At 36.8% G+C, this 15,000-nt stretch overlaps 1 protein-coding gene across 5 annotated transcripts in view; it reads right to left on the bottom strand.

Annotated features, from left to right (window-relative positions):
- The window catches only part of Pcif1 (Phosphorylated CTD-interacting factor 1), a 37,969-nt gene that overhangs the window by 22,259 nt on the left and 710 nt on the right, over positions 1-15,000 (bottom strand). For 2 of the 5 annotated variants that reach the window (XM_027365637.2, XM_027365638.2), the window contains exons 2-15: positions 10,124-10,417; positions 9,549-9,806; positions 9,048-9,151; positions 8,418-8,567; positions 7,105-7,259; positions 6,626-6,857; positions 6,363-6,486; positions 5,402-5,543; positions 5,030-5,202; positions 3,755-3,868; positions 1,782-1,939; positions 1,239-1,433; positions 961-1,035; positions 1-747 (exon numbers count right to left, since the gene is read on the bottom strand). The exon at positions 1-747 is cut by the window's left edge and continues 778 nt beyond it. In XM_027365637.2, the coding sequence (XP_027221438.1) occupies positions 396-747; positions 961-1,035; positions 1,239-1,433; positions 1,782-1,939; positions 3,755-3,868; positions 5,030-5,202; positions 5,402-5,543; positions 6,363-6,486; positions 6,626-6,857; positions 7,105-7,259; positions 8,418-8,567; positions 9,048-9,151; positions 9,549-9,806; positions 10,124-10,402 (2,511 nt within the window). In that variant the 5' untranslated portion in view covers positions 10,403-10,417 and the 3' untranslated portion in view covers positions 1-395. The remainder of the gene's footprint in view (positions 748-960; positions 1,036-1,238; positions 1,434-1,781; positions 1,940-3,754; positions 3,869-5,029; positions 5,203-5,401; positions 5,544-6,362; positions 6,487-6,625; positions 6,858-7,104; positions 7,260-8,417; positions 8,568-9,047; positions 9,152-9,548; positions 9,807-10,123; positions 10,418-15,000) is intronic. The other 3 variants (XM_027365639.2, XM_070134207.1, XM_070134206.1) reach the window with 2 other exon arrangements.

The raw sequence follows: 15,000 nt of genomic DNA, 5'->3' as shown, positions 1-15,000 counted from the left end.
CATGATTCAACCTTAGATAATCATCCCTTTCCTTTCCGTCAGATTAGTATATATAAATTAATATCACCAAAAAACTCAACAAAATTTATCTATATCCATGAGGAACACTAGAACACAAATCTTTTTGCCGTCTTCCACCTTCAAATGGGTAAATGTTATTTACAAAGTGTGGTCACATTACAGGCTATTTCCCAGTCAGTATTTAAGTCAAAATAAAAAATGAAAAAAAAATTCTCCATCTACCCTGTGAACACATATCAAACACTTAGCAGAGTTGAGGAAAGAACGTATTATCCCATGTTTTTAACTACAGCCTTTTAAAGTCTGGCACCCAGCATTTTACAGCAGATGCAAGCTTCGCACAGAGCAAACTAGCTAACGTTTACCCATAGTTTCTAGATGGTGGTGGTTGTAGCAGGGCTCGTTGGAGCAATGGGAGGCACAGCTGGGGAAGGGGAGGTGGTTAAGATGGTTGAGGGAACGGCAGTTGATGGGGCTGTGGGAGGGGCTAGTGGAGAGCTTCCAGCAGCTTTTACATCGACATAGGGAGGCGGAGCTTCAGCGCTCGAGTCCCTCCTTGGTGGGGAAAGCATCTCCTGGCGGTCACGGTCCCGCTCACGTCCCGGTCTGTAGGCTTCTAATAGGGCATCAACTCTATCTGGGGTAGGGCCCCAGCGTGAAAACCCAGCATCATTCTGAAGCCAGACAGCAACTGTACCATGGGCACTCTTCAACACTACCTCAGACCTAAAGGAAGTAAAATTGTCATTAAAGAATAAAATGCCATATATGATTTCTTTTTTTAACAATCTGTCTATTAACTCCTATTAATTTATCCTCTCTACAGACTTCCATCTTCTTGAACCATGAACTGATAATCAAAAGAATATTTTGGTTTTTGTTATACATCTTTTTTTCTTCTTAATAAACATACAGCCATATACATAAAAGGATACTTACTTTGACATGAAGTGCTGGAAACCATGTCTGTATTCATGTTCAAGTGGAAGTAGAACAACTTGCTTTCTGTTAAATCTGAAATTGTATTTATTTTATGTTAATTTCTTTTCTTCACAGAAAGTTGATACACTCCATCAAAAGCTTTGTTTTGTTTACTTTTAAAATTTTTCTAAAAGCAGATACATCATGTCTCATCCTTTGAAAGGCATAAAACCAATACAGAAATAGTGCTATTGCTGATGAAGAAAAGGTATAAACAATGAAATATCACAACTCACCTGGAGGCTTCCAAGTGCAGGAGAGCCGAAGGAGCCGGTTCCCTCCACTCCGGTACGAACACAATGAAGGAGAGCGGTTCATGCGACTCCGACAATAGCTTCTCAAAGTGACGCACAGTTGCTTCCATTAGTTCTTCACAGAATGGGGGGTTGGCCTCAAAGGAACCACACACTGGTTTGAAATCTAAAATTGGTCTGAGGAGAAAGGAAATGTATAAACATTTTAAATAAATTGAAGTCAAAAAGACAAAATTTTACATCTTTTCACTTTTTTTCTATACATTTCCATTTTTTTAAATATTCTGTAACCACATGTGTAACACTGATAAACAATAGATTAACCTAATGCTGCTGTGTATGACACATGCATACATGACATGCCCAAAGTGAGCACAATAAAATATTTTCTAAAAGACCTATTTAGCAGTTTCAATCACTGTAGAAAAATAACAAGTTACTCTATTAGACCAAAATAAAAATATATGTATAACAAGAGATATAGCAACAGAAATTTGTTTGTCCTTAATCATAACGTAAACTCACCCTCTTGATCCAAAGTAAGAGTCTGTGTCTGGGAAAGCAGAGCAGAATTGTCTGAAATAGCAGTTCAGTGGAGATGCAAAGCATTCAAAGGTAACACCAAAGTGTTTGTGTAGGCACTCCAGAACTGTCACTGGTAGTCCTGCCTGTGTCCCATGGCCCTGTGGAAACGGCAGGGGATAAACATTAATATGATGACAAGAAAAAATAATATTTGCTTTAGTAAAGACGGTAAATGCTAGGATGATGATGTAAGAACACAAAATAAGCTTTTGAGTTATAGTCAAAAAACAAAAAAATACAAAGTTCTCATATTTGAAAATTGACAAAATTTCAAAACTAGATAAAATCCAGAAAAATTTACACAGGCATACTAATGTGATTTTTTTTTGCACAAAAATCTTTTATCTAGTGTTTGTATCAAGCACTTTTTTCAATTTTGATAGTTTTTGTTGTGCATCTTTTCTTTGAGAAAGAAAGAAGTGATTTTTTTATATGTCATTCATACAAGAAGCACAGGAAAAAATTGCAAAAAGCAAAATAATACAAACATTACATTTATAATTCAGCTACAAAATGAGGCATAAAACATTTACTTTGAACTAAAATTGCGTGTGTTACAGTTTTTGAAGACTACAAAGGTAGTGTTTTGAGATACTGGCATTCTTTGTTTTTCGTACATTTTCATAAAAGTTTTGGTATTAGCAAAATTAGGTATGAGAATAATCTTCCTGTAACATCATCCTCTATCATTTACCTGCATTCCGAAGTCTTGCGTAAATTCCTTGAAAGTAATAACATCTCACCAAGCGACATTTGTTATGGTACGGTCACACTGATAACACAGGCATTCTGATTTCATTTTCAAACAGAAAAACCTTTTATCTAGCGCTTATACAAAGCCCTTTTTTTATCATGACTTAGGTTTTGGTTTGTGAATATCTTGTGCAGACGACTTGTCAAACACTATAAAAAGTGATTGACTGTTTGTTGATTGTTTGTTATGTATTAGTTTGCATAGTTTGCAGTATAATTCAAAAAATTATGAACAGGTTTTAATGAGATTTCTACCAGGGGCGTATCTGATCTGGATCATGATTCAGATCCAGGATTTTCTTTTCTAACTCAAAACATTCTGCTCAAGGATGAAACTGACGAAATAGGATCCAAACATAAAGAAGAGAAAATGCTTCCTAGATTTTTAAGACTATTCTGAAAAAAATGAATGCAGGTCTCATATTATGTGAAATCTTATAAGCTTTCAGAAAATAATCTAACTTCTTTATTATATCTAACTGTCACGTCACAACTGCTGATTTTCTGAGGTATAGTGAAAAATCATATAATTTCAGTGGACATTAAAAGTGGCTGGTACCACCTATGAGATTCGGAGACCATGAAACTCTTTGGAAATGCATTTAAATCAGATTCGGCAAGATGGGCGATTTATGCTGAAAAATGACCAGATAGCCCCCTTAAACTATCATAGTAAGACATACAATTATATCTTTTACTGCAGACATAAAAAAAAAAACACCAAAATTAAGCAGGTTCTATCACTTTGCAAGCATTTTTATATATGCATTTGTGTCTGTCTGTGTACCAATGTGTCTGTAAGCTTCCTTGAGCAGTCAACCCATTCACGACAGGTGTCCTACATGAGATACCCGAAAAAATAAACATTGCCAGGCGTCCCGCCAGTGTGATGCTGTATTGGGGCTCGCACTTTGACACAGCAGCGGGCCACAGCTGGCAGGCGGACAGACTCCAGGGAAGCTCCACCTGCTGATTTTGTAGCCACCCGGAATCTTTTATTTTTGGCTTCAAAATATACCGGCGTTAATGGGTTAAGTGTGCACACAGGCTTGCAGTTGTACGACACACCATTCTTAAATACACCATAGAAGAATTCTGACCACAACACCAGTCAGAACATAAGAGGTCCATTCTCACCATGCGAGCTGATGCAAACTTACCTCGTTAGGGCTGGTCCCGAGGAGGGTTTGGTATCTTTTCAATAAACACCATACTCTAGGCAAAAATAATTCAAATTTGCGGTCATCAAAACAGTTGTAACGATATAACTGCTCCTGTTGGGGGGAAAAAAAACATAGATTAAAATTACTATTCTGTTAACAGAAAACTAATCCTACCCAGCGACAATATGTGGTTTGCCTATCTAATCTGTCCTTCCAAGCTTTTATATACAACTTAGTCTCTACTTTTTCCACTTAGCTCATTGTTTCCTGGTGGCTTGTATGTCATGCCATTTTTATTAGTCTAATCTCAGTTCATATCCCTTCTACCATATGACTTTACACTGTGATGACCAGTGTTTTAGCTAGCATTAAAACACATGACATATTCTAAAATCATTATAGACTACCTCTCACATTTTAATTTCAATAATAATTCACATTTACATTATGAATATAAATATAAATAGATAAGTAATAGATAGATAGATAGATAGATAGATAGACAGACAGACAGACAGACAGACAGACAGACAGACAGACAGACAGACAGACAGACAGACAGACAGACAGACAGACAGACAGACAGACAGACAGACAGACAGACAGACAGACGAACAGACAGATAGACAGATAGACTGATAGATAGACAGATAGATAGATAAGGAGAGACAGACAGACAGGCAGGAAGAGAGACAGAAAGAGATAGATAGACAGACAGACAGACAGACAGATTGATAGATAGATTGATAGATAGATAGATAGACAGACATACAGACAGACAGACAACAGATAGCCAGACAGATAAACAGTCAGACAGATTGAGAGATAGAGAGATAGACAGACAGATTAATATATAGACAGACAGAGACAGATCGATATACAGACAGACAGAGACAGATCGATATACAGACAGATTGATATACAGACACATGTGTGCACATACACACAAGCATGCACACAGACAGACAGATAGATCAAGTGATAGATACACAGAAAGACAGACAAACAGACTAATATATAGACCTCCTGACAGACAGATTGATATACAGACAGACAAGAGAGGCAGATTGATATACAGACAGAGACAAATAGATATATAGATAGAGATATAGAGATACATAGACAAACAGACAGACAGATAGATAGATAGGTAATATAAATAGATAGATAGATAGACACAGACTGATAAATAGACATAGATAATCAGTCAGTCTGCTCATCCAATCATCAGACAGACTTACAGATAGATAGATATATACTGTCTTAACTTACCAATTTATGAAAGTATTGTGTGTTGATACTAAGAGCTTCTCCGTTATATCTCAAACAGGTTGTATCTTTGTCTTGCATAAAGTCAATCGGAGGCGGCCGTGGACTAGGTGTTGTGAATTGTACCGGGTAACACCAAACTTTCCGCAACCCACTGACAGCTGGCACTCCCACTTCTAAAGAAATACACAGGTATAAAGATACAAAACACAAATATAAAATTGCATGTTCTCACAAATGCGTGCCTGAATGGGATCACACAGTTCCTAGGTATTATGCACAGGAGGTGAATGGATCATTCACTTCATAATCCCATATTTTTCACCTATTCTGTCTTGTTAAATTAACAGAAATTCTTTACTTCATCAAAACTACCTCTGATATTGTTTTCCTCCAAAATCTGCAGGTGTTTCTCCCTAATTTTTTTGGCATGTTCCACAGACAAGTTGTAGATCTTTGTGCAGATGCCTTCCACACTCTGCTTGGCTGCCTCAGTGAGATGAGGTTGACATTGTCTCTGGAAAAAAGCAAATTTGAGTATTGTTGTCTTACTAAGAAGAATTCAAATAACGCTGGTGTAATTAATCCAGTCAAATATTTGGAAAGATGTGCAATGTGTAATTACACAGCAACTAGGAATTATTTTGAGCAATGTGCTAATACATATGGATGTTCATATCTATTACCAGTGCTACATTACTACTTTGTCTACATCACTCAACTAGCAGTAATGGTCATATTTTCACCTGCCCCGTATATCTGAGTTCCAGTTTCAAAATTCATGCCTAAGGCTATATTCACAAAATGTGAACTGTCCTTAGTGACTTTAAGACTCATGCTGTTTCCACATATCAGTATGAATGCTCTAACTAGAACTACCACTCATTGCATTATGGATTTTTGGACTTGGGAGTTTGGCAGTTCACTTTCTTTCAGATGCTATTGTTTCTATTAAGTGTGGAGAAGCCCTTTCTCTGCTGCTCTTCTGGATACAGGAAACACAAGGAATAAAGATACCAGCTGACTACAGTCTGGGTGTCTCTAAAAAATCCCAACTCTAGCTTGACTGCTGAAAGTCAGCTTTACTACTCTCCTTTTCATCTGTGCTATATAACCACACACACAGATTTATCAAAATTGGATGCAAATTAACCAGATTTTCACGTCTACATCCAAATTTCCTTGCAATACAAAGCACAATTAATTTTGCTTTACTAATTTCATGTAAAGGAAATCTTAGGAGTTGGGAGTGATAACTGGATTCAAATACTGGCAAGAGATAAATTTACAAAAGCAGAATAGGATGGAAAAAGTTTCCTCTGGGTTTGTTGCTTACCTTGAGATGTGCTAGTCTCTCCATGTAGTCATCAAAAGTGGCACCAATTGTTCTCCGCAGCCATTGAAAAGTATCTTCCACATTCCATTTAACAATTTTTCTGCTTTCTTGACTTGCATTCCGGCTAGAATGGATATCAGATATCAGATGTTGGTATTAAGTATACACAAAAGAATTTATAGTCAAATAGAAATTTACTAAAACAGCTTACTTGAAAAAATAATACATTTTTCAATAATTCACTGGAGCTGGAAAATACTCACCTCGTCTCTATCATTCTTTTCGCTGCTTCAGCATATTTAGAGAGCTGTTTTCTGGCTTCCCCTGTGTACTTTGGCCGCTGCAGTTTAATTGGGATGTCATTCATGATTTCTCTATACATGGACTGGCTAACTTCAGGAAAACACTGACTGGGAAGTAATGGATCCCATCCTTGATCAACCACCTTCCGTTCCATCAGCCATCGACTAAAGGAATCTCTTGGCGCATCAATGCCTGTTACAAACATGGAAATGTTCAGCTATAATACCACAACCTAGAAGTTAAGATTTTTGCATTTCTTGAAAATATGTAAAAAAAAGGACTCCTATATTCATCATATTAAGTTTCAAAAGAGATAAATACATAGTTAAACATAAAATCATTACCCATATTCTGTATAAAAAAAATAGATTAATTCTATGTGATAGAAACCCATCATCCACGCTCGTCACCCCTTTACCATAATGTCCACAACACATACCTTGTCTCGCCAGACACATTTCCTGGTATCCTGAGCGTAACTTTGACACTAGCTGTCCCCGCAGAACTTCTACACTGGGATGTGGTTGTGGCAAGGTGATTGGCGGACGCTCAAACATGATGACATTGGTTGGAATTTCTAAATCCCATGGGCCTCTGTAAGCAATGTCGTGCATGTTAGCAACTGGAGATGAGAATTCCTTTAATTGGAAATGCAATAATTCCATATTTTGAGGAAAAAATTGACAACTGAAGGATAGGGCCTATTTCAAATACTTAATGCAAGATTCTGCTTCAGCAATATCACTCTTCCAATTTGATCACACAGATATATAGCTTCATGAAAGTTTCTACAATTAATGGAAATACAAGGATAACAAAAATATTAGATATAGGATTAGATGTCACTGAAGGTGAACAAATATGTTGTCACTTCTAACAAAATGCCCTAGAAGTCCTTGTTAACCCCTACAGCCGTAATGACTTAATGATGTATGATGTGTATGCACATCAAACAAGCTCTAGTGAGCAAGTAAGTAGGCCAGTTATACACAGTTGACACCCTACCAGAAGGCCTAGCTGTTGCGTAATGATTACGTCACAGAAAATTCTGGCCCCATCATGATGATAGGGTTAAGGGTAATTTCTAGTCATTGTCCTTATCAATATCATTTTGTTATTAAGTCCTTTACAAATAAATCATGTAATGATTATATCATTATTTACCTATCATCGGTCTCATCATAAATATAAATCAATCTAAATTTATTAATCAAGTGTTCAAAAACTGAAACCCATACATCTGGATATATAAAACTGAAAATGAGAACAGCTTCTTGCACAAAAAAACACATACTAGAGGTGATGCATCATGTAAGTTTCTATAAGCTTATCACCTAGAGAGACAGATACTTTGCTTTTCTGAAATAGGAATTGTTATCGATACACAGTTTTATAATCATGAAAGAATACTTAAATCTAAGAACTGAACTCCAACTTATTTCATCAAATATCTGATGCCATTATCAAATTTGAATTATTTACAGCTCAATATAGATAGGCAAAGCTTGCATTATGCTGTTTTCCCTCAAACAGCCAATTCCACATCTTCAATGCAGCCTGAAGCATTGTCCAATATGGTACTCGGAGCCCCATTCGTGATCGGAATAAACATAATGTCCAGAGCCTATTGTACCCTTCTGCCTAATATGAAATCTTAGGTGAACTAAAGGGATTTGCTAATCATAAGCACAATTATCATCCCAAGCAGCAAATTCAGATCATAGCAACCAAAGACAATGGATCACCACTCACGCCAAAACAAATTTCTTAGGCACAGGAGCTCCAGAAGCCTCCTCAGATGCTCGGCGCTTGACTCCTGATATGACTGATGGAGCAGGGGAGGGGACTGGGGCCGTGGTGCTGCTTCCCGGATGGCTACTGCTATTGGTGGTCGTACTGCCACTAATAAGAGAGAACATAATGAAATGAAACACTGGATAATGGAGAGGGAGGGAAAGGAAAGAAATGTATATTTATGCTTCATCCACCCCAAGTAATGGGGTATATTAAAATCACTGAGATAATAGGTTAGGAAATGAATTCACTGGCACAAATATTTAATGATATACTTAGATCCCCAGAATTGCTTGACTTACTAAACTTCATCCAAAAAATAAACACCATTGGAGGGAGAGGGCACAGCATTTTTTATATGGACACTAGTATCAATATCTTTCTGATGTCATATATGAATCAATCAGAGATTCAATACACACAAGCAAAATGTTAACTGCATTGTTTTCCCTAAGTAATTTTATGCTACATTAAATTCTGTGACATCTATCATTTCCCATTAGCAAAAATGTATGTACAAAGTTTCTCCTTGATTTTACAAGCACACATATCTGTATGCGTGCATTTGTATCTGCAATTTGATCCTACCTCTGACAGTTGTTGGCACTGGAACTGCTTCCATTGGTAGGATTTTGTATCCCTAGTGGATCGCTTATAGGATCATACTGCTGCTGCTGCGGTGGAGGATGCTGCTGGTAGGACAAAAATATCATGTAAGACTATCTGCTTAACTGATACATTTTCAGTCTCTTAGAACAATTCAAGACATGAAAAGATGTTTTCCAGTGCTTCTGTGAAATAACTTTCTACTAAACATTCTGTTGCTTTCTCAGCTTTTATATGATGTATCAATTGAATCAGTATCAGTGTTGCCATCAGTAGTATCAGCTCCATTTTCTTATATTTGTAATTTCATCAAGGTGAAAAAATGGCCATAATACAATTAGCTTGCTATATCATGAGACATATTCACCACAAATACTGTTCACAGCTCAGATATCTTTCAAAGGGAAGTTGATTTTTTTTTTTTTTTTTTGAGACGCTTACTTAACAATGAGAACAATTTTATACACCAAAAAAGATGCTTACAGCTTTGATTGAGCTACTAATCCCAGATGGCTGTGAAGCATGAGAGGCATGACCTGGCGGCATATCCCATAGTGACTCCCCTGTGGTGCGATTCCAAAAGTAAACGCGCTGTTCCCTCTTGCTCCAGAATTTCCTCCATCCAGCAACCAGCATTTCCTGTGGAAGATCTGTCTCATGCACGGGGGCAACGAATGGGGGAGGGCCTCCCACAGGGGTCTGCGGGACTGGTGTTGTTGGCCCACTACTCCCAATGGTTACCTGGCAGAGAACAAGGATTATTAAATGATGCCGGAGTCAAGAAGAGGATTTCTGAGTTACTGAGTTGACTTTCACAGTGTTGGCAACAATTCACCCATACTGCCAAATTGGTTAACAACTTTAGGAGTATTACATAATCTAGAATAAAGGTTGATGAAGCTTTTAACTCCATAATCTTATCTTTAATAGCAAAGGTATAATCAGTCATTTCCAGAAGTAGTTAAGGCATCCATATTTATAAATAATCAAAAAGCAAAAACTTCCTATTGCAAGCGTAACAAAAACCCTATGCTAAAGGAATTCTGTCCACAACCCACCTGGGAAGGAATGTTGACCCTGATCCCTTGGTGTGGAGGCTGACCAACGTGTAGGTGCTGTGGCTGTTGCTGATAGTGCGTGACAGGAGGATGGTGCGGGGTTTGGTGGTGGGCGGGGTCTGAGGGGTTATAACTCTGCTGGGGCAACGTGGCTGCTGGCGTAATGATGGGACCACCGCCGGGTGAGGCAGCAGCTGCAGCGGGCGTGGCCGAAACGCTGGTGTGTGCTGGGGCTGCCGAGGTGGAGGCAGCGATGAAGCTCTCCCATGACGACGCCATGACTCCACACCCGCTCTGCGCACACAGAATGAAAACTGTCTTTGAATGCGGGTTCAGATGTACAATGCAATTTTTAACAAGTACAGGCAATATGAATTATATCCTTCAAAAACAAACTACATATTAAATAAAAATACATAAATAAATCATTATCTTCTACTGATATACCAGAACAGTTGACAAAATCAAATAAACCACCAAGTTTTAAAAAAGAGATATTGTACAAAAAAATCAAAGATTTTATTAAAAAATACAGTCTCCTATTATTATCATTACTACCTTTAACTTTGCGATATGCCTAATCTAAAAGGACAGTGTTCCTTTAATGCAATGAATTGAAAAAAAAAATTGTCCTAGTTCGAAATCCTCAAAGATCTTTTTAACATAAAACATACAAATTCACTCAAATTTACACATAATTATAATACAAATATTTAAAAACAATGCTTAAAAATAACAAAAATACATAACACTCAAAAAGAATCAACAAAGGTATCTGAACTGTTTATGAACTACCTTATCTAACTGTAATTTTGGTTCACATATCAACCTGTTGCAGTCAGGCACCAACCTGCAGTTAACAGTCATGTTTTTGACACTAGCCTAAGCATCAATAACATATTCATTATCATTATTTTTTTTTTTAAGCTATATAAAGAGCCACACTGAAAAATTTGAGATTTATAACACTAAAGGTGTCAGTGCAGGTCAAGATACAGCAATGAGAAGATAGAAAGTCAGCTATTTACCTAAGAAAAATATGTTAGCTGATCTTTTAAACTTATCAAGAGTTGGAGAAGTTACAATCTCAAAGCATCTCAAAAATAGACTTGTAGACAATTGACTTACATCAAATGTCATTGAAATTAGAGTCATTAAACTTCTAGTAACTCTTGCATGTTGATAAAAATCAGGCAAAAACTTGATAGGGGGGATGTGAATTATCGGTTACAATCTTGTATAAGACTGAAAGAGCCCCAATAACCCTATGATGTCCAATGTCCAAATATAAGTCAGATAAGAGAAATTTAATGGAATTAAAAAGGCAATCAAGCAGTCTTAAGTGTGACTCTGCAGCAGATAACCACACAGAAGAACAATACTCAAAATAAGGCAGAATAAAAGAAAAGAAGCATCTATGAGTAATGTTGTCATCTTCTAAGATCTTCTTGCACTTGTAAATGATTCCTAACTTCAATGAAATTACCCAGGCCATATTCCTAAAATGCAATTCAAATGTAAGCTTTGAATCAAAGGTTACACCTAAGAGCTTCAGGTTATCCACTGAAGTGACTAAGACTCCATTAATCAGCCGACTTGGATGTGGAGGCAACTGCATTCAAGACAATCATATCCTTACACTTGGTAGGATCTAACTTCGTGCCCCACAGAGAGCACCACGACTGAATTATCATGAGGTCTACAGTGAGACTGTCAGCTACTATTTGCTTAGTTGCCAAAGAAGAAATATCAGCAAAGAGAGAAGTATCATCAGCGTATTCCAATGTTTTATTAGTAATGCCAGACCACATATCACTTGTATACAGAATAAAGAGCAAAGGGCCAAGAGCACTACTTTTAGGAACCCCAGAAGACACACAGGAATACGAGCTAAAACTACCATGAACATGACATGCTGACTACCAGTTAAATATTTAGTTAAAATACTTAAAACTGTACCACCAACACCAACAGACTGTAACTTAAAAAGTAAACCCTTATGATTAACAGTGTCAAAATCTGCACTAAAATCCAGAGAGACAAGCCATGGCTAGCTCATCCAGCAATAAAGTCACTAAGCTGACTGAAATCCTTTATGTCATATTTTGTAAATAAAACCACCGGGCACAGGGATGCACAGTAATCAATACCTGAAATTAGCAATGCACAATCTCATAAACTGCTACATTATTATAGCAAGCTAATACTTTAGCCAACTAAGTGGTTTAGGTGACCCATCCAACTGGGTTAATTCCTGACTCATCATTACACTGGCTTTGAATATGTGATATGCCCAGCCCTGTGGGAGGTTCCCATGTGTCATCCTGGGTGTTCATATGAATTTTTCATCTAGATGCCCTGCCTGACATCAACTGGTTTGCCTATTCCAGAGGCGCTACACAGAGATGCATGGAGACATATCATAAACTCATTGGATCCAGGTGACATGATGGTCATGTCATGAAATAAATTAGATAAGGACCAGGTTATACGAATACATTGTCATGGAAAAAATTCTCTGAGGGATGTGGTGACAGGTTGTTTGTGCTGTCATAAAATAGATTACCTGAAGGTCTGGGTGACAGGAATGACTCATTATGACTGTAAAAAGTTCTTGGAGGAAGATTAGATTCAGTGGGCATTTAGGAATGGATCTTTGCATTATTTCCACAGGTAAACAAGCATGGACTATACCACCCATGAGCCATGGCTAGAAGAGAACCAATTACAGGGACAACACTATTTCCACACTCAGGATCTTCTCAATGCCCACCATGACCAGTAGCACAGGGGGTGTTACAGAAAATGGAATACGAAAACATTAAAAAAATAATACAAATAACAAAATGTTATATCCCAATGACAAAAATAGATCCCAGAAAATGGCAAGAACACTTGTGCAGAAGAAGAGTTAATAACATTGCAAAGAGGAGACAAGGAGTCTTGACACCACAAATGAGTGTTCATGTAGACCAGGACTACAATCCACACACCCGAGAGTCACACTCAAATCAGATTCTGAGCCATGTGTGAGCAGACAAGCATCCTGAATCCAACGGGTTAAAACTGCTTACCCCACACAAGATGGGAAAAGGCAAAGACAAAAATGAAGCAGGAGCACCCACCAGCCTGGCTGACATACATGACAAACATCAGCTTTAGTTTCTTCTGGTAAAATTATAATTTGTATGGGCTTTTACTTATCTTTCCATTTTTACTCCATGTATTGGATATTGTAATCTTTTACTCAACTGTATCCTGAAATTTCCCAACTTTACTTAATGCTCACCAGAGCAGTCAAAATTGCATTACAGCATATATAGAAATTACAACAGGTGCATAACAGTTCAGAGTATTTCACTGATTCAAATATTATCATTTCAAAATAGGATCACATGAAGTGAGACCTTGCCAAATTATATTCAGTGGAGGTTCATTTGTGTTTGTAGGACCAAACAGGAGACACAGTAGTATAGCCTTATCTTTCCTTGCTGCAGGTTCCTTTTTATACCTAATGATGTTTATGTATACTTTATGGCCAAGTATGAACATCTCTAAATACATGTAGTGTGTAAACCTATTGTCCCTACATTTATGGAATGGAAAAACTCTCTATCAAGTTGACACAATGGTAGAAAAACTCTCAATGCACAAACTAGATTTATGAAAATTGAGACAACAGTTTTGAAATCCTCCTAAATTCTATTTTCAGGTCTGGATCTGAAGGTGCGATCTAGGAGGATTTTTAAACTTTTGTCTCAATTTCATAAATCTAGTTTATGCATTGTGGGTTTTTCTACCAATCTATGGAAATAAGCAAAAACAAAATTTTATTTATGTTCCATAAAATCTAAAGGTCACATGAGAGCAATTCCAAAAAAATCATAATCACATATTTACTGATATTAAAAAACAATGGCATAAATATGCAACACTTGGTCCACATCTTTTTAACAAGAGAACATATCTGATATCTATATATGAACCTTATACATCTAATTCTCCCAATATGAAATTCATGACATGTACCAAAATAATAAATTTTTCACAGGAAGGCCTTAATGACATGAAGCAGTGATTAGGAATGTAATGATTACATATCATGTCCCTATTCTTTCTAATATTGTTTTTTTCTGTATCAGGTTTCCTCAGTAATTTACAGAAATGAATGTTCTAAACACACAAAATGACAATAAAATCAAAATATTTACACAAATATCCAAATAGATTGATTCTCACAGTCAAAGATTAGCTAGCTATCAACCACTTGAAATGAACTACAATTTTATATCTCCCATGTATAGTAAAAACACCAAAGCTATGACAGAAAAAGGTTATCATCTAGAGTAATAATGCATAGGCTACAAGACAGCATACGAAAAACTAATACACTGGTCATAAGAACACATTTACAAAATCATGTACGCAAAGTAAATACAGGCCTACAAATGATTATCAACATCAATAGATGCGTGCATGATGTGATACCATGACCTCTGCATAGAGGCTATCATTCCAACAACAATCGACAGACCTTCAACTTATTAAGCCAATGCCAATGCTTTGTAAGGACATCTAGTTATGTGCTTTTTTGTGAAAACTCCATTTGATTTATTCAATTTGCTTAATTTTTGGGAGTTGCTTTCCTAATTACAAAGACTCACATTTATAGATTCTTCACTAAATACTCCTTTTCCATATCTAATATAGGACTTTACTGTGCTACAGATATCAAAATTGACACCACTTTGGAAATTAAATTTATAAATTTCAGAACAATAAAACAAACTCTGAAATTTAATGCTTCAATTTATTCATGTCATGAACCGCATAAATTTGCCTTTTTTCCTTCATATTCTGATTTTGTACCACGCTAA

This window comes from Penaeus vannamei, chromosome 19 (assembly GCF_042767895.1).
Source record: "Penaeus vannamei isolate JL-2024 chromosome 19, ASM4276789v1, whole genome shotgun sequence".
NCBI classification, from domain to species: domain Eukaryota; kingdom Metazoa; phylum Arthropoda; class Malacostraca; order Decapoda; family Penaeidae; genus Penaeus; species Penaeus vannamei.
This window is presented reverse-complemented; position numbering and strand designations above follow the sequence as displayed.